Source organism: Vanessa cardui, chromosome 3 (assembly GCF_905220365.1).
Source record: "Vanessa cardui chromosome 3, ilVanCard2.1, whole genome shotgun sequence".
NCBI lineage: Eukaryota > Metazoa > Arthropoda > Insecta > Lepidoptera > Nymphalidae > Vanessa > Vanessa cardui.
Genome location: NC_061125.1, coordinates 14,423,876 through 14,444,803, shown reverse-complemented (window position 1 = coordinate 14,444,803; position 20,928 = coordinate 14,423,876). Strand labels below are relative to the sequence as shown.

Below are 20,928 nucleotides of genomic sequence, written 5' to 3'. Positions count from 1 at the left end.
ATGAACGTCGTTTTTATAAGATAAACAGATTTAAATTTAATAATGAAATAATACGAATTTATGAAGTAAGTACAAATACGATGACGTCATTTACTGCGTTTAAATACAGTTGCAACGTATATGTATGAATATGTATAAACAGACAAGTCAGACTTAAAGTTTGCTAAACTCAACGTAATGTAACAAATTTTCTACGAAAATAATAATTACATAAGAACTAAGAAGCTATTATGACTTAATATTAAATTACAATAAATAAAATTTATCTGATATCGTTCATTCGTTCATCATACACACCTTCAACTCGCTGCTATGATACTTTGTATCACTAGCCGTCAAAATTTATAACACAATAGAATTAATAGTTGTTAAAAAAATTGTAATTGTAATGAAAACGACGTAAGTACATAAAAACTATACGGTACGTTGAACGCAAAGTAACTAACACAATAATACTAATTTTATATATATGAGAAACTTTATGTTGCTGTTTCTCCTCACCTGAAAGTGTGCAGATGAAAGGCAATGCTTAATACCAGGTTACCTTTAAGCAGCTTATTTGGGATTGGATTATGTTATAAGCTGTATGGTGAAGAGATAAGCTAGAGTTCCACAGCCATAAAATGTCCTACCAGCTCGAGTATTTAAGGATACTTTCAATACTTTTGAAACGGCCGTTCTCAAAATTTTCGCTTTGATTGTTCGATAGGATGCACTTAACAAATATACCCTCAGCCTCTTACAACCAACAGATTGATATCAAGGGGGAACACTTTTGTAGCAGTATCCTCCTACGCTTAAGCCAAGATCAGCCCCTTGTACACACCACATGAGAGGCTGCGATGGGTTATAGGATATTTTTCCTTGATTTCTGTTCATTATAGGAAACAGACAATCGAATTACAAGTAATGCATTTATTATAGTTTTTTTTTAATATTTTTATCATAAGAAATTTATTAATTAACATATTTTTATTTTATTTTATGGAATAGGTTGGCGGACGAGCATATGAGCCACCTGATGGTGGCTCATATATATCAGTGGTCATCATCACCCATAGACAATGACGCTGTAAGAAATATATTAACTATTCCTTACATCGTCAATGCGCCACCAACCTTGGGAACTAAGATGCTATGTCCCTTGTAGTTACACTGGCTCACTCACCCTTCAAACCAGAACACAACAATATTGCGTATTGTGTTTAGCGGTAGAATGTCTGATAAATGGGTGTGTTAAATTTAATAGCATCAAGTACAAAAATATACAAGTATGAATGTAAAATAATTACTGTTTAAATCTTGACCGCGTGGAATTTGGCAAGAATACTAGTAGTATTTCTCCGTTGAATCGCAATTCTGATCATCTAGGCTAAAAAAGAACCAACCTCTGTCACCAGTGGAGGCATAAGGCGAGAATGTTAATTATTAATATTAATATAAATATAGTAATAATTGTTTTATATGTGTCTACAGCTGTTATTGAAGCAAAATAGGCAATCGATTGGAAATATGTATGAAGTAATAATATTGATAATGTTTATTTCTTAAAATATAAATGAATCGAAACGTCTATAGGAAGTAAACAAAAACAAAATTGTCGTGTTCTACACACATGCAACATAAGACGCAATACTATTATAATATTAATACCCTATTTGTTTTGAATACAAATTATTCCAAGAAACACTTGTTGTATAAATTCAATAAACAAGATTGTACGGTGGCTAAAACAAAGGCGTCTTAAGCAGAGATTGAGGGTTCAAGACCGGGTGACAATCAATGAGTTCTCATAATTAAAGGTGATTTCGTGCATTGTTGCCGAATGTGTATCTATAAGATGTCACGGTAGCATACGTAAGCGATCCCGTGGCGCCCGCCGAAAGACGGTACCGCTGGTTTTTTAGTGGGTAAACCTGGTGGACCTAGCGCACTCGGCGTCGACAAAACCGGGAAGTAACAAAAGGGGGGGGGGGGCTTTCCATCACGTGGGGGAAGCGCATAAAGCGTTTTTCCAGCGAGAAAAAAATGTGTATCTACCAGCTGTCGACAGTGGGTCAATAAAGGATGTCATATATAATTATACAATGTAATTACATCAAGATGCGAATCAAGGAGCTTCAGGCGGCTTAAGGTCTCAAGCTAACCGCCTCCTACCCAAAACCCTGTGAGTTATTTCCATGACAAATTTTAAAGTTAACTTGATAATTATTACTCTACATAAAAACTCTTACATAAAATATTACATGATTATTAATATGTAGACAAACATTAAAAACCCACACACAACAATCCAGGAACCGTACAACAACAACTATATCCAAAAACAACAACTGATTAAATCCGTATATATTGAAACTATAGCAAAATTAATATGCAAATCTCTACATAAAAACAACACATATTTTTTTGTCTACCGGTATTATGTATGTAAAAACATTTCCTTGTAATTAGCCATTAAAACACAGTTTATAATTTATTCTTAGACAGTGTTAACCTTGCGTTTATTAAGAACGAAACTTATATTTAAGTTGATATTATCACTACAAAATAGAGTGGTCATAAAATTATCCTCGAAGTAGTTCAAGAGCTGACTTACCGATCTTGGTCGTTTTATCCTTAACGTGCATTGGTTTCTAATCGGGTTATTTATGCGTTCCGTATATTACATCGTTGTCTAACTCGTCCGTCGAGTTGTTAACTTATGTGACCGCAACTTCTAACGTTTCGGGTTCAAGTCCCGTATCGCGTTAAGTAATAGTTGTTACATTTCTAGGGAAATGTTAATATCGGCTAGCAGTATTGTTTGCTCGTATCTAGGAAGCTTATAAGTCCTACTTTACTTTCCTTGGTAAGTTAAAGTTTCTTTATAAGATGGTATACCTTAATAGGTAGGGCTTCTTTATAAGTCCATCTGGGTAGGTACAATTTCAATTTAAAAAAAATCAAATCAATTTTATTCAAATAAACTTCACAAGGAAGCTTCTAGTGAAAAGACACACACACACGCACACACACTATCATAAATCTATATCTATGTACATATACTTATATACATATGGACGACCTCCGTGGTCGAGTGGTGTGTACACCGGTTTCCATGGGTACGCCACTCCGAGGTCCTGGGTTCGATTCCCGGCTGAGTCGATGTAGATTATCATTAGTTTTCTATGTTGTCTTAGGTCTGGGTATTTGTGATACCGTCGTTACTTCTGATTGTCCATAACACAAGTGCTTTAGCTACTTATATATGGGATCAGAGTAATGTATGTGATGTTGTCTCATATTTATTTATCTATATATTCTCCAATATGACGAGATTCTACATATCTATAGTTTTACGTATATATTTTTTAATAAAACAAGTATTATAATTATCATAAAAACTTATTGTGATCTAACAATATGCGTAAGATTATACGTTTCCATGACCTACAGTCATACACAATTACACGATATAATTACTTTGTGTAACACGTAATAGACGAATGGAAAATATTAAGGTTTTTTAGTAGAAGAACCTGGGCTGCGGCTTTGAAATTGTATCGATTGCTGTAGTAATTCTTACGTTAATATTTTTGCGTGCCGTTATTAAAGTAGCGAGTTCTGTTTCTGTAGATAATCTTCCTTTAATCCAGCCGAGTTGATATCATTTATATTCGTTCAATATCGATGAATAATTTTTAAGGTATGTATATATTTAAAATATATTAAAATATATTATGCTTAAGAACCGAGGTGGCTTGCTAAAGTGGACGGAACGCATTCATTTTAGCCGATGGTCGCGGGTTTAAAAAAACAGTCAGTCAGTCGTGCTCGTGCTCAGGGATAATATTATATACCTTCGTAAGAATACCTGACTGTTTATAATTTTCACTAAAGTATCAAATTCTTCCACATGTTTATCAACCAAGCATCATTAGACCAGCGTCGTCACTGTAATATTTACAGGCTTTATCCTGTACTTTATATATTATTATAAATCTTTAATAAACCAAACAATTTAAGTGGTCTTTGCAGTATTACTTTCTTTAAATTTACTTTGGCTGTAAAATGTAGGCATGCTACAAATTTGCTGTTTTTATTTTTTGTCTGCAAGCGGACGGACAGACAAATAGTCATGATGTTGAGATAATATTTTAAGAATTTCTTACATAACCAACTTTGGACAGTGAAATTTACGCAGTGCCTGTTAAATTAGCTCACTCTACTAACACAGGAACAAAATAAGCAGCCTTACAAGCAAAAGAGTTTTTATTATTTTCTTATATATACCTTTCAATTTCCTCTTGACTTATTTACTTCAAAGAAACAATGCATTATGTTTTCAAGCGTTACAATAAACATCAAAAGGCTTTTTATTTTTTCGAAAAAGTTGATGAATTTACAAAGAAAGTATTATTAAGTAATTTATTTTCATGACGAAAGAGAATCTGTTTAAATTAAAAATACAATACTGTTCCAATTGTCTTTCGCGACTATAATAGCACTCAGACACGCGATGTTGCAATCAGAATTATAATTCTATAGACAACGACAACTAACTAACTCTTGAGTGCTAAAGTTATATTTAATACTAGTAGTGGCTCGTGGTTTTGCTCGCGTTTTAGGGCGTTGGTTGTCATGTGTCAGGAAAATAACTGATGTCCTTTCTCAGAGTTCAAGTTTCTTTCATACCAAATTTCATCAAATTCGGTTCAACGGTTGGTCGTGCAAGAACGATAGAGGGACAGACAATTAGAATAACTTTCATATTTTTAATATTATTATACATTTTTAAATTTGGGCTGATAATAATTGTTTAATATTCACAAATATTCAGTGTTTATTCGTTTTTATAAATCAGAAGAAAAAAAATATTTTATTGACATTTTTTTCTAAATAAATTTTTGAAGTTTCATTTTTGACAAATTTTGAAAAAAGCTAAAAAACGTGATAACTCAAAAATGGTTCACTTTTGGATCATGCATATGGGGGTTAAAATTATTGCAAATAGTCACCCCTATCACCTACCTCCTAACGGATATACGTCGAGTTACCAATAACCCTGTATATCTTAAATTAAAATTTTATGTCATTAAAATGTTAGTTTCAAAATAAGTTGTACCAAGTAAGTCTTTAGAAGGTAATTAGTGACGATTACGGAGTTTCGATGTATTTCGCCAATAAGAACGAAACTGTGTCAAAATTAGGTGTAACATTATTATATAGGTTTGTAAAGCATTTAAAATCGTTTGTACCTCAAAGGGAAAGAGATTTGAAAGGAGAAATTTGTGTTCCAGGAATCGAATACTCAGCGATACAAACGAGTATGGAATACAAACGAACGGTACCCAAAAAATATATTGTTTACCTTTTACTGAGAATTTTTTCACAACCATATATATTTCAACCTTTTCACTTGCTAACGGTTTGTTAGCACCTAGTACAATAAAATAGATCTCAAAGAATATAATCATTGTATACCTTTTTATACTATTGCTTGGCGGACGAGCATATGGGCCACATGATGGTAAGTGGTCACGACAGCCTATAGACAAAAGCCGTAAGAAACATTAACTTAACCTTTCATTGCAAATGCGCCATAAATCTTGGGAAATAAGATGGCTCACTCACCTTTCAAACCTGAATATAACAATTCCAAGTACTGTTGTTTGGCGGTGGAATATCTAATGAGTGGGTAGTACCTACCCACGCGGTCATGCACAAAGCCCTACGTATTAATTAAGTTTTCAACTTAAATTAATTATTATAAACACAAATTAAGGATATGAATGGTGCTCTAATAGAATGAATGAAATTAGATAAGATTTTCCTAAGAAAGCACGTGCTTAATCCATTCGGCTACCAACCTATTTATTTTGAAAATAATATTTAATGGTTGAATCATTGATAAATCACCAGACAGATATACAGAAAGCCCGACCACTTAGTGAGTAAAGTAAATTAACGATCCTCAATTAGAGAATCGTCTAGTAAGCAATTGAATATAATAATAATAATTTCATTTATTTGGTAATAAACAATTTTTGAACATGACTCGATTTATACAGAATGATAAAATTTAAATTAGAACCCAGAATGCAATAGCAGCCTAAAATTATACATGGTTGAGCAAATATTCTCCGTTTAAGGAGAAATTATGTATCATATTCATATTATCACGCTACTACAATACTTATTAGTTGTTACATGTGGCAGAACTTCATTAAAATTTTACACTAACAAGATTCCTCAATATGTATTCCTTCATTAAACAGCCTATGTTAATAAAATCAGACGCACCTTCAAATTACAAATAGTTGAAATATCTCCAAAGTAATTAAAAAAATAACGTAAGCAAACTTAAACAATCTGTATATAAATTAAACACCAAGTTCAAATATTCAATACGATATTATAACAGGTTTCGGGCGCGCAAATATTTTAAGCTAAATGGGCGACAAAACTATTTGCTTTGCCATCGCTAGGCCATTAAATATTTATTTAAACTACAAAATTTATTACCTAAGAGCTAACTTTCGAGTAACTAACGACAACAATATTAATCTCATGATTACATCGTTAAGCTCTGGTTGAAATGCTGATCAAAGTCAGATTAACTAATTTCACTTTTATCTGAATGTTCATTGGTCTATAGAATGTGATGATGGCATAGACAACTAATGGAGATTTAGATCAAAGCTAATTGAGACTGAACATTAACTAGACGTTAGTCTTTCAATTTCAATATGTAAGGTTTTATTAGGATGCGCCGGACATGTTCCCCATTGATGAGAAACAAATTTTGTCCAAACATCGCAAGAACTCGATAGATAACGTTATGGAAATTAGAATATTCAAGTTATACATTCCATTAGCGAAATTTGGCAAAGATTTTTAAAATTTTTGACATAGTGTGACCTCTTTATCAAAGGCCTTGAACGAGAGCTATACTAATTATTTGTAGTTTCTTATAAATATACGAAATTTAGTTGTTTTGAGAAAGTTAAAAATCATCAATTTCGATTATGTAGGAATAAATGGTAGAGTTACGAATAAAGGACACTCAACAAAATATTAATTCAAAATACGGATACTACTATTAATTTTTAAAATTGTACAAACCCATTTACTGTTCAAATATAAATGTTTCAACCAATAAATGATATGTAATAGTATATACTTTATTATGACGTCAACAAAACAGTAATTCAAATCTAATACCAATTTTTATACCTTGACAAATTGAGGATGATGATTTTGAACATTAACATGTGCTTGTACGTAAGCGTGAAAAATTATTGACGTAATTTTGCATTGAATAAACATTAGCTTAGGATATCGCCAATGAATATAAAGATTATAGGCATCGCTCGTTGCTTACAGATTTAATGCCTTATCGCTGAAATCAAATTCAATCCATCATTTATAGCGAAACATTAGCTGATCCACGCGGATTTATCCGCGCTTAACTTTATCGATGCGCTTCTATAAGCTATAATGTGGGTGTGATAAATTTCATTATTGTTGGTAGTGGGATATAGTCTTCTGTCTTTTTGATTTAGTGGCTAAATATAAAGCCGCAGATTCGGAGGTTTTAGGTTCAAGCCCCAAGTCAAACCGATAAAGTACAATTCGTGAATCGTGAAGCATGTTAAACCGATAATCCTATGCAACAATTTAAAGCTGTCGAATTTGTCGTTCCATCAACATGTATTGGCGCACATATTTGTGCACAACAATTTATCCAGCACAGATTTCTGCTCTGATTGAGCTGAGATGGCCTAGTGGTTAGAACGCGTGCATCTTAATCGATGATTTCAGGTTCAAACCCTGGCAAGCACCACTATATATATGTGCTTAATTTGTGTTTATAATACATCTCGTGCTCGGCGGTTCTGCCACGAATTCTGCCACATGTGCATTCCACCAACCCGCATTGGAACAGCGTGGAATATGTTCCAAGCTCTCTCCTTTATGGAAGAAGGCGCCTTAGTCCAGCAGTGGGTAATTTACAGGCTGTTACTTTAGATCTTTTTTTTATTTCTGGTCTCCTTTGCGATTGGCCAAAATCATTAAAGACAACATCACCATCATTATCATAACAGAATTCGAAGTAGAAAGTTCTTGAAGTTCTATATGGCGTTACTAACAAAATCAACAAAACCTATACTTTTTAATTTATTACTCCTTATGCATGATTTTTTCATTAGCGAATTTATAGGAAATATTATGTATACACAAGGTTTTTGGATCAGGGTTCAATTTCCGTAATCATGCCTGATCTATGTCGCACCCGTATCTCTTCGTCATAAAGTCGCTATTGGCGCGTTACGGGGGCAACGTCGAAACCAATAGTTGCAAGACTTGTATGTAAGACCATGTCATTTCACAATAAGTATGCATATTGATTATTTATGTATATATATATAGAATCGATCTTATATAATCAATCCAATTTTTTTCTTAGTGTGCGTGGCAGATACACTTTACAATCGCCCTTCTTTACTAGTATGCGTGTAGTTGGAGTCCAACAGTTGTTCACTATTTTTTCGATTTGTTTGTTCATAAGTCAATATTACCCTACTGATTCAAAAACCCCCATTTTCTACACTATCAATGTGAATTTAAAGTCTTTTTCCCTGGTTATGTTATGTTCCATACAAATGGTTATTGAAAACGATTAAAATTAAACATATGTGATATTAATTGATAGTTAAAAAACACGCACGATACCAATACATTATATAAGGATATTTTAATATAATGTAAACAATTTAAAATTAGCATTATGTATGCAATCCGCGTTTGTTATACTACCATCAACATTCATAAAATCCATGAATAATTTGATTATTATTCAATTAATGTGTTCCACAGAATATGTTTTATTTACGAGCACGTGAGAGGTATAACCTTATATTTAATTAGTGACATCCCAAACGAAACTCGTAAGTGTTGAATATTAATTACAACGCGGCAGTATTTATCCAAGGAGGTTGTACAGATTTAAGTTTTGTTAATTAACGGTGAACCTCAGTAAATAAACGTCAACTGTGAATTGATGGTTGAAAGAGCAATTGGTCGAGTAGCTTTTAATGGTGCTAATGATGAAAGCAGACATTCTTAACACTAAGAAAACGCTTATGACATATCGATTAGTTAGCTATTGGGTAATTAATGTTCTGTCCGCGATAATGATAAGTGGGGTTAATTATCGCGAAACATATCATTATAGTGCACAAATGATATTGCTCTTCCTTCACCTCGAACTGTAAATCAAAGGCTGATGAATCAAATATAAATATAATTTAATGCAAAAGATTTTTGCTCGGTGGTATTATAAGATTTTGTGCAAGTCCATCTGGATCACTCATCAGTCACTCATCAGGTATTCTACCGCCAAACAGTAGTTCTCAATATTAATATGTTTCGGTTTGATGGGTGTCTAAGTTAGCATAGCTGCAATGGACATACCAACTTATTGCCAAAGACTGGTGGCGTATTAGCGATTTATGGTACGGTTACTGTTTCTTACGGCGATGGTGACCACTTGCAATCAGATAAGTAGCCATGAAGAACATTTGCTCGTCCGCCTACCTATCATAAAATATGACGCCTCTTTTTGATAAAACAGAACTAAAATTTATGATTAAAGTACTCTTGTTTTTGTTTTTGTATTCACTTTAGTCACTTCACTATCATGTTTCACATTCTCCAAGAACCTTTTGTGTTATATGTGACTTTACTCTTACAATCTGACGGCAAATCCGACTCGACAATGAGTTCAGACGCGAGTATGTAAGAATTGCCAAGTCAGAAACTGACGCCGTTGAGAATTTCGAACCCAAGAAACTATATCAGCCAGACTTTGATGAATTCTAGATCTCGATATCTATAGCCTTATACCATCTTACTATACTTATTTCTTATTCGCGACTTTCTTATAGTTATTAATATTGATCAATATATAATAATTATATATAATTTGTTGCTTAATATCTATTAGCAAGCTATAAGCTAAACACACGACCAAAGTGGCGGTTAAATATTTAAATTAAAAAAAAACACTTAATTATTCAACAAATGAGCGATAATTAATTCGGTAATGATGTGAGAATAATTATGAAATTCTTGTCTTTTAAAGGTGTTATGTAATATTGAATACTAATTATATATTTACTTTAAACGACGCTGTTTTATAAATATATATATTTTTAAAAATGGCGGTTTCAGTACTTTGTACAATTATTTAGATCTCTAACGTGCCATTAACACTGTTACAATGTTATGTCAGTTTCAGTAAGTATTGCTAGGAAGAATATTTTAAAATGAGAGGTTGGTACCTAGTTGCCAACTTCATTCCACCAAGTAAAAACATACAAAGGAGTATAATAATAATCAAACATACTGCGCAAATACAAATGATCAAGTAATTTGGTTACATTGGCTATTTTCAAAGCAGCAACTAACATTTAGGAAAATTTAGGCTATTTTCAGTGCAGTACGTATAAGTAGTACTGCACAAGCGTTTTAAGCAATCAATTGCTCTCAAATGTAGATATATAATCTACATTTCGAAATTATTTGGGATAAAGAAAGAAAGAGTTTGAGCGCATGAGTCTTTACGTGCTAGTAGAAGCTCGTTCTGAGAAAGTATCATGACGAAAAAAAAAACATAATCTTCATATCAAAGTCACCGTCAAAAATCTTTATTCAAAATAGAAGTAATTACAAATTCTTGTTGATAGTCAAAAATTTCAGACCTGAGAAGAACCGGCGAAAGAAACCAGCGGGATCACTTTTTTTAATATTATGTTACATATACAAGAACAAACATAAATATTTTTGTTATTTAAAACAGCCTGGAGGCGATCAAGATGTGCCGTCAACCACACAAACCATGCCACACAAACGCTCTTTAATGATTCTTTTGAATTCTATAATTGAATATTTTTAACGTTTTCTCTGATCCTATTGTAAAAACGTATACATTGCCCCAAAAAAGAGTTACTAGCCCTGTGTAATCGGATACTTGGCGTAACAAGTTTATTTTTGTTCTTAGTATTAATGGAATGTACGTTACATATAGTATAGGCATAACCCAAGAACTAAGAATTTCGTAAGCCAGATCCAGGAAGTTAACAGCCATAAAAAATACTTCGTTAAAGTATTTTACATAAAGAACTTGGTAATGAAAGTATTAGCTGAGACGCTTCTGTTTAAACGATTAAATTGAGACGAAGTTTCGTCCCAATCGTTAAGAAATCTTTTGTTTCTCGAATTCAATATAAACGATGTTACTTTTTGAGGAGCCTGAGGCTTCAATTTAGTCTTTTTATAAAAATAAACTGTGTTCATTTGAAGATATCGTGGCTTTAATCTAGAGGATTAATTTGTTTTTTTGTGAAAAAGAATCTTTAATAGCTCATATAATTTTTAGACTTGCAATTATGGTATATTATGTCTTGTAGAATTTTGGTTTTATTTATAAACGCAAGTCTAAATACCGATTTTCATATTTTTAATGTTAAAAATTAAGAAATATCTCACAAAATTTCATCTTAGGTGAAATTAGTCACCCTATTAGGTGATGTAAGATGCGAAAAAAATCTTTGTACCTAATATATCTTTAACTGAGTAACACAAGTCTTAATACCGATGCCCATATTTCTAGTACGGAATATCAGATATCGAATATATAGAATATTAAATCGTCGAAAGAGGTTTGATGTATTTCAGGTAATAAAAATACTAATAAGTAGTAAATAATAAGCATAAAAGTGTTTTTGATTTTTTACTTGTGACTCAGAGTCTAGTACACGTGCGTTCTTACTGAATACAACAAGTTATAATCGAGAATCACCACTGATTGACCATGCATTAAAAATTCATATTGTGTCAGTAACAAAAACGTCGTAAGGATTTCGTTTGACACATACAAATCTGACATATTGAAATTTGCAATGGATTAAAGTGGGTGAAATATTCCTAGATACTTCCATATATTTTCAATGTTGTTTTGAGTAAAATACATTTTGTTACCAAATGCATAAATATACCTTGGAAGAAAAAGAATCCTAATTACGTAAATTATTTAAGATATTACTAATATTCCTATTTACCCCTCCTTTTAAGCTTATCACTTGTGTTAGGAGTAAAAAGTAAAGTAACAGCCTGTAAATTTTCCACTGCTGGGCATAGGCCTCCTCTTCCATTAAGAAGAGGGTTTGGAACGTATTCCATCACGCTGTTCGAATGCGGGTTGGTGGAATGCACATGTGGCAGACTTCGATGAAATTAGACACATGCAGGTTTCCTCTCGATGTTTTCCTTCACCGCCGAGCATGGGATGAATTATAAACACAAATTAAGCACATATATATATAGTGTAATATAGTGGTGCTTGCCTGGGCTTGAAACCGAAATCATCGGTTAAGATGCACGCGTTCTATGGGCCATCTCAGCAGTGTTAGGAGTGGTTATGCCAAATATATAATAATAGCCTTAGTGGTCAGTACCGACCCTGAGACTTTTACGTCGCAAGGCGGCCCGTAAACCATGGTGCTATTGGTGCTTTAAATAAAATAAGAAATGAAACAATAAAATACTTACGGAGTTTGCGTACGATATGAATACCGCCAGCAGTATAAATGTAATTGATCTTCCCATTTCGACTGAAAAAGAAAACGATTTGATAAGCTTAACACAATATATGTTATGACATTTTTAATGAAACTTAATGAAGCATAATTATTTTAATTATAATGATAATGGGATATGATACAACAGCGGTAGGGCTGTAAATTTTGAGTGAGCCAGTGTAAGTACTTTGTCAAGGGACATAACATGTTCATTTTCATGGTTTGTGGTGCATTGGTGTTATGAGTAAAGTAAAGTAACAGCCTGTAAATTTCCCACTGCTGAGATAAAGCCTCCTCTTAAGGAGAGGGTTTGGAACATATTCCACCACGCTGTTCCAATGCGGGTTGGTGTAATGCACATGTGGCAGAATTTCGATGAAATTAGACACATGCAGGTTTCCTCACGATGTTTTCCTTCACCGCCGAGCACGAGATGAATTATAAACACAAATTAAGCACATATATAGCGGTGCTTGCCTGGGTTTGAACCCGCAATCATCGGTTAAGATGCACGCGTTCTAACCACTGGGCCATCTCAGCTCAGGTGTTATGAGTACTTTATAATATTACCTACACTCTATTAATACTGGTATTCCGTCAGATAGAACTACTACTAAAAATAATAATATTAAAAATTAAATACAATAGATTATTAATAAAGCATTGTATTGTTTAATTTCCGTACCATTTTATACTTAAGAAGTATAATACTAAACTATGGAATATTTTACAAGTAAGTATTAAAACAAAGTACAACGTTGTTAATTACATATTATGATATATAATAGGTATCATACAAAAGTGATTGTTATCATGATACATTATTAGCTACCTGCCCTGGCTTCACACGGATGCAATAAAAAAAAGAACAGTAACAGCCTGTAAATATCCCACTGCTAGGATAAGGCCTCCTCTTCCATTAAGGAGAGGGTTTGGAACATATTCCACCACGCTTTTCCAATGTGGGTTGGTGGAATACACATGTGGCAGAATTTTGATGAAATAGACACATGCAGGTTTCCTCACGATGTTTTCCTTCACCGCCGAGCACGAGATGAATTATAAACATATATATTATATAGTGGTGTTTGCCTGGCTTTGAACTCGTAATCATTGGTAAGATGCACGCGTTCTAACTACTGGGCCATCTCAGCTCGGGTACAATACTGATATTAAATGTAGTACTAAATTTGTTTATTTACAATATCACATTAGAAACTTCTAAAGTTATCAGTGTACTATATTGTATTATATATAAAAAGCCATATATACAAAAACCGTCGTCTCGAATCACTCTATCTATTAAAAAAGAACCGCATCTAAATCCAGACAGCGGTAAGCGACTTTGTTTTTAACCGACTTCAAAACAAGGAGGAGGTTCTCAATTCGTCGGGGCCTTTTTTTTTTTTTTTTTATTTTTTATGTATGTTACCGAATTACTCGAAGATGGCTGGGCCGATTTTGACAATTCTTTTTTTGTTTGAAAGGGCATGTTTTACAGGTGGTCCCATTGTCAGGAGATCAGGATCTGATGATGGGATCCTGGAGAAATCGAGGGAACTCCTCAAATTTTATAGGCACACCTATAGTGATTTCGGTTTTATTCAAAGTGCCTTGGTTATATGCTCACGAAAAGTGACATTTGATGAAGTGGAACTGATGATGAAGACCACAACTAGTAATCAGAACCTATTAGTAAGTAACTATTTTACGGGCTTAGTTCTATTTCTTTAAGATAGTCGTCAAGCAATTGATGTTAGTAAACATGCCTATGATGAAGTCTAGCTGATGGTGGACTACCAGGAGAACTCCTCAATGATTAACGGCATTAAAGTGAATGACAAACACTACCAATTGTAATTATAAATAACAAAACAACACTGAAAAGCAGTAAATAAATTTTTATAAATAAAAAAAAACCGCCTTCAAAAATTAACTAAAAAGAAAAAAATAATCAGTTACATCCATATCCAATTTACGATTTTTTAATCACCTTTTGGAGGCGGTGCCAACAAAGTAAATAAATTCCTATATTGAAATCATTTAATTTGTATCGATAGTAAGGTTTGTCTAATGGTGTCATCTATACAATAAATAGATTTAGTTTTTGTATGTATGTATTATGTACCTATATGCATATATAGCAATGTTGGCACCGACTTTGAGAGGTGATTAAAAAATCGTAAATTGGATATGGATGTAACTGATTATTTTTTTCTTTTTAGTTAATTTTTGAAGGCGGTTTTTTTTTATTTATAAAAATTTATATACTGTAATGATAATGATACCTGATGATGTTGTGTATATAACCTCACATTTACAACTATCATCACACTTACACATCAATTAAATTAAACGTCAAGCATGGATCAAAAAACAACACACACAAACAAGCGACCCAATCACAAAGCACCGCACACAAACACAAATATACATCATACACCTTATAATATTTATCTATGTGTGCAAATATCTTAAATGATACGCGCACGCTCTCCATCATTCGAGCTGGTTACCTCAGTGTCGTGTCGTCATCAACCTTTCACTTAAAAAACTTACGTCACAGACTGACAGTTTATAGTGAGTGTTCATTGTAAGTAATAAAAGTATATTTGTTACTTTATTACTAGAATAACTTGTAATAACAGCTCGAGACTGGAAATAGATTTTGATGTGTCTATTGGCGCGTCTCGGGGGTAAAACCGACTCTACTATACACCGTAATGAACCCATCGAGCTTCTTTTGTTTACTTGTATTATTTGCTTTATTGTTGTAAACATATTTACTATAGTGTGTGTTTAAATTAATTGTTTTTTTTTTTAATTCTAAATTATTTCAATAACAATCAATTTTGATTTTTCATAAAACATACTGTATATACGGTCGCTTGCCTATCCTATATAATTCCTTCATATATACTTAAACAAGAATGTGGATGAATCAGAAGTATGGGTTTTTGAGATCTTTACTCAATAGCGAAATAAGCTAGGTCGATATATATTAATTCATTTAACACGATAACATAATTCAGCTTCCACATCGTCGGGTGAATGAGAAATGTATCAAGATGAATATAAATAAGAACAAACTAAGTTTACGTTTCTAGCATCAATGTATGTATTCCACAATATCATACCTAGTAGCATAGTAATAGGACTTTGTGCAAGCCCGCCTGGGTAGGTACCACCAACTCATCAGATATTCTACCACTAAACAACAGTACGCAGTATTTTTGTGTTCCGGTTTGAAGGGCGAGTTACATTGTAACTACAGGCACAAGGGACATAACATCTTAGTTCCCAAGGTTGGTGGCACATTGACGATGTAAGGAATAGTTAATATTTCTTACAGCGTCATTGTGTATGGGCGATGGTGACCACATTCCATCAGTTGGCCCATATGCTAGGCCGCCAGCATATACAATAAAAAATACACATGTCACTGTGCACTAAATAAATATAAACAAAAAAAAAATGTAAATAAAAATCCAGTGCAAACCAGATTTGAACCCGCTTCAGTTAATAATCACGCCTTATAATAAAATAACCGCAGGTTTGCACACATGTTATAAAATTACAAAATTGGATTTCCCGTTGTTATATTCTCTGTGTTGTTATATACGATGGAATATTTACGAAACTGGTTTAATCGCGACAGTGCAATCAAAACAATCAACGTTTCGGTAACATTACACACGCATGTTTCGCGGTCACGATCCAGTGAGTTAAAATTATATTCGTACCCTCGTTATATGTAATGTAAACATATGATATTATATATAGATTAGTCATAACATCGTGCATCCCAAATTGTATCGTATTAGCTTAATTGTTTTCATATTAAGTTTATGGATAACAGGTTCGGATTTGTACTATTTGTGAGGTTATATTTACAACATCAACAGGTATCATTATCATTGCATAGTATTAAACAAAGTCGCTTACCGTTGTCTGTCCTAATGCATGCTGAGATCTTTATAATTACACAACTGATTTTGATACGGTTTTCTTTAATATACAGATTGATTCGAGAGGAAGGTTTTTGTATATAATACGTGGACGATATACTAAAGAAACATTGATAATTTAGACATTTTCTAGTATATTTAGTATCAGCACATGTGTGAAGCCGGGTCAGGTCGCTCGTGTTATATATGAAGGACATATATATGTATATTTAAATAGCCTAAAAGTAATACTATAGCTTATGGTGACACACACACACTATTACTAATATTGTTTTTTTTTTGTTTTCAAGGGTGAGTGAGCCAGTGTAAATACAGACACAAGGAACATAATATATGTGTTGCAAGGAATGCTTAATATATATGGGCAGTGGTGAGCATTTACCATCACGTGGCTCATTTGAAGTTGACAGACGTAAACCATATAAAGGAATACGCAACATCTTGCGAAGAAGAAAAATATCTGAATCATCAAACATTGGGACACATGTTTCCAATCACATTTGAGGGTTAGAGTTCATTCCGCCACGTTAATAACATATCACTCATAGTAATTTTCTTGTAGTTAAATATGGACGAATCGAGAAATATATTAGTCAAATAGGCAATGAAAAAAAGTAACGAAATCCGCTTAGAAAGGATTATTAAAAGTTCATAATTAAGGGGTGGGTGTGATAAGGAAGGGGTAACTTAATATGGCTTTATCCTAACGAAGTTGGAACGTGCTCGTATTAATTTTATAAAATCAAATCACAGTAGGAATAGTTGTAAATAATACATTTTTATGACTAAGATCAGTCATAATCTGATGATAATACTTATGCATAGACCTTTGTGTCAAAGCGGCAACCTTGAGAATTGCGATGTTATAACCCTTGAATCTGTATTTACGTTGGCTCATTCACCCTTCAAACCGGTATATAATACTAAGTAATGCTTGACGGTAGATTATATTATAATGAGTGGAAGTTACCCAGATCAGACCCTACCACTAATCTATTAATAAAAAAACATGTTACAATATATACCTTTGCAGGTTATCGAACTTTATTGCTCATAAAGAATCTAACATTTCGAATACGTATAACTTACGAGTGTAAACAAAGTTTCAGCGGTATGTTTCAGAATCTGTAGCAGTACATATATAGTTCCACAATGACATAAAAATATAAACAAAAAATCTTTTTTTTTGTCATTGAAATATATTAACGCTAATTATTCATATGCTCAAAATTATTTTGGCGCTATGACGTATTGATGTTTGTTTGAGTCCTACATAAAATATGTACAGAGAAATTAATTTAGCAGTATTATTTCGATTGTTCACTATTCATCAGATATCATTGTGATCAAGCCTTTGACAGCTCCTGACTAGAATTCAAAATTAATCTATTGTTTTTGCTAGATTGTCTTACAATGGCTGTATCGCGATTGTTCTTTGTAATTGCACAGATCAAAGGATATTTCGTAATTTAGATAATAATAATAGTTCAATAGGAAAAAGTCTTAAATAACATTATCAAATAAAACAAAGTAAATTACGTTAAATATTTAACATCCCCATACTATTTCACATTACACATACTAAATAAAACATTAAAATACTTACAATAAATTGAGATAAAATTAATTGACAAGTCAATAACCTTATTCAAATGATGATGAGTATGTTACAAAAAAAAAGCAAATTACCTACCTGAATATAAAATATAGCACTTATTATGTCTTCAACACATTTATTATGATCGTTTCGAAATTATAAAAAAACGCGAAAATCGTGATAAAATCGCTTCGCTAGACGCACAGTCGCGTGCGCAGACGAAGGCTTTGATTTACAAACTAAGGTAAGACTAACCATTCTCCCAGTGGCATGACTAGCCTACCAGTAACCGGTAAAACATGCCACAATTACTCCACAATAGCTCATAAGGCTCTCATTAAATACACTATAAAACTAATTACTATTAATAGTAGGTAAATCTATGTTTATTTAAATAATTTATTGCACAAATATAACCTTTAAGGTTCATCGCTTCATGTAAATATGAGTGAAAAATTGGAAAACAAAATAGAACACTCTCGCTTTGTAATGATTTGACTACATAATGAATATGTTTTTTACATAATAGTCATAACTCGTTTTATTCTATTACATAGTAACTGTACCTGCGGCTTTACTTGCGCGAAATTTAAAAAACAGAAATTTCCCAACCCCGTTTTAACCCCTCAGGGACAGTTTGGCAAAATATTGTTAGCGGTTGTCTACACATTGTAAGAAACCTTCGCGCCAAAATACAAGTTTGCAGGTGTTATAGTTTCGAATATATCGTTATTAATCAGTAGGTGGTATTTTGCTTTTATACTTTTGCAGAATATGTTTATTGAAAATATACTTTATAAGCGACCGTTATCTGCTATCGCTGAATAATGTATTCAATTCAAATCAAATGTACTTTATTCAAGTAAAATTTTCAATAAAGAATCTTTAAATCTTCAATATTTCAAATCTACTACCGTTTCGGAAAGCAGCCTCTAGCAGGAAGAATGAAAATAAATTAGCATAGTTGTTATTTACAAGTAACTAAATTTAAAAATAGAATTAATTTACTTAATTTTAATCAATCAGGAAATGTACCAAATCAAAACCATTTATTAGAGATGACAGCCAAATTGACAATTACAAAATGTATAATGATGCAACTGTGAGTATTACTGCCTTCTTTATATACTCGGAAGACACTTTCACTTTTTAAGATTATTGATAGAGCGGAAAGCGCTTTCTTGTATAATGGTAAACGTATGTATGACTATTTGTTACCCTACAATAAAATTCTGTTAGATATAATATGATTACATTGAAATATCACTATATGAAGACACGCAGAAGAATTCAATCATCGTCCAACATCCATCGCAGCGCTAAGCAGCGCTTTTTTACCCATGATTTCCACTAACAATGGCTGTCAGGGTATGGCGACGAGGGTTGGCATATCTGCAGTCAGGGGACCCCAGTCCCCTTCCATCTGATTAGTGTTCTATGGTTATATTGACTAAATTTTTTGAGCCATGAAACAGACATATGAACACAGCCAGTATGTAATAAAAATTATGTTGTATTCTTTTAACATTAAATGAAGTTGTATATTTAATTAAATGTAAACAAGTTTAATCAAACGTGAAATAAATCTTTATAGAAATACTTGATTGCTAGCTGATTTTTTACCTAATTATTTGGTTTACCTCAGTTTATAGGTAAATTTATTACGTGATAAAATAATGTCGTTCATCTTATCAGGTTTTTGTTGCAAGTATAGTTCAACTATGTAATAACGCAAAATTTATTCTTGTTAAAACACTTTCGAATCGTCGTATAACAACTATATTAAGTGAAGATACCACCAGTTCGGAAATGTTAGTTAAATACAATTTTGTATGTTTGTAATATATCCTGTAAATCAAAAATTAATAATTCCACGTTTTATCGTCTATATAATCTTGTATTGAATAATATGCCTTTTTTACCAATGTGTTTTTACTGTACAAATGATTTGAATTTATGAAATGTCAAAGTTAAAAATGTTTTCAAATTATTTTCCAAATTGTACTACAAACTACCACGCACATTACTGACACGGAAATCAGTGCCAACAAAAAACTACTATATACTCTAACCACTAATTAAATAAAATATATTACCTCTATATACCTAATATCATAGTTATGGTACCAATACTTTTAGACAAGATGGCCTCTTAACGCAGTCGTATATAACAATAACATTTACAGGTTGTAACTCTTTACGTTATAGATATGATAATCAATTTATTGGTATTACATATAGAAACAAAATAAAAATAATAAAGCTGTATTTCCCTTATTAGTTGTATATAACAGTATCGTCGTTTACGTGTTAGTATTTTAGTATGTTGTCTTTTTTTTATTATTAAATATATTAGTATGTTTATTTATTTATTCTATTTTTGTCCTTTTTTTTCTCTATGTATGTTTTCTATTCGATGTAAGGACCGCCTATTGCGGTAAAAGCTTCCCCCAAATGTTGCCAGCTATCTCTGCCCCTCACCACTCTCGTCCAAAGCGCTCCCGCTACATCTGCAATATCATCACTCCATTTTTTGAATGGTCTGCCTTGTTTCCTCTTTTTGTAAATCAGGGTCCAATTGGTCACAGTTTTCGACCATATTCGGTCCGTTGTTCTTTGAATATGGCCGGCCCATTTCCACTTATAGATACAATACGAAAGATAAACCAATATGCAACCGACCTTGAAAATTAAGGAATTATGTCCCTTGTTAGGCACAAGGCAGTGTCACTGGACC

General features: G+C 32.7%; 1 protein-coding gene across 4 annotated transcripts in view; it reads right to left on the bottom strand.

The window, feature by feature from the left end:
* Positions 1–18,487, bottom strand: part of LOC124543688 — a 28,665-nt gene extending 10,178 nt beyond the window's left edge. For all 4 annotated transcript variants that reach the window (XM_047121950.1, XM_047121951.1, XM_047121952.1 and 1 more), the window contains exons 1-2: positions 18,288–18,487; positions 12,598–12,659 (exon numbers count right to left, since the gene is read on the bottom strand). In XM_047121950.1, coding sequence (XP_046977906.1) covers positions 12,598–12,654 — 57 coding nt within the window. In that variant the 5' untranslated portion in view covers positions 12,655–12,659; positions 18,288–18,487. The remainder of the gene's footprint in view (positions 1–12,597; positions 12,660–18,287) is intronic.
* Between the last annotated feature and the right edge of the window lie 2,441 nt (positions 18,488–20,928).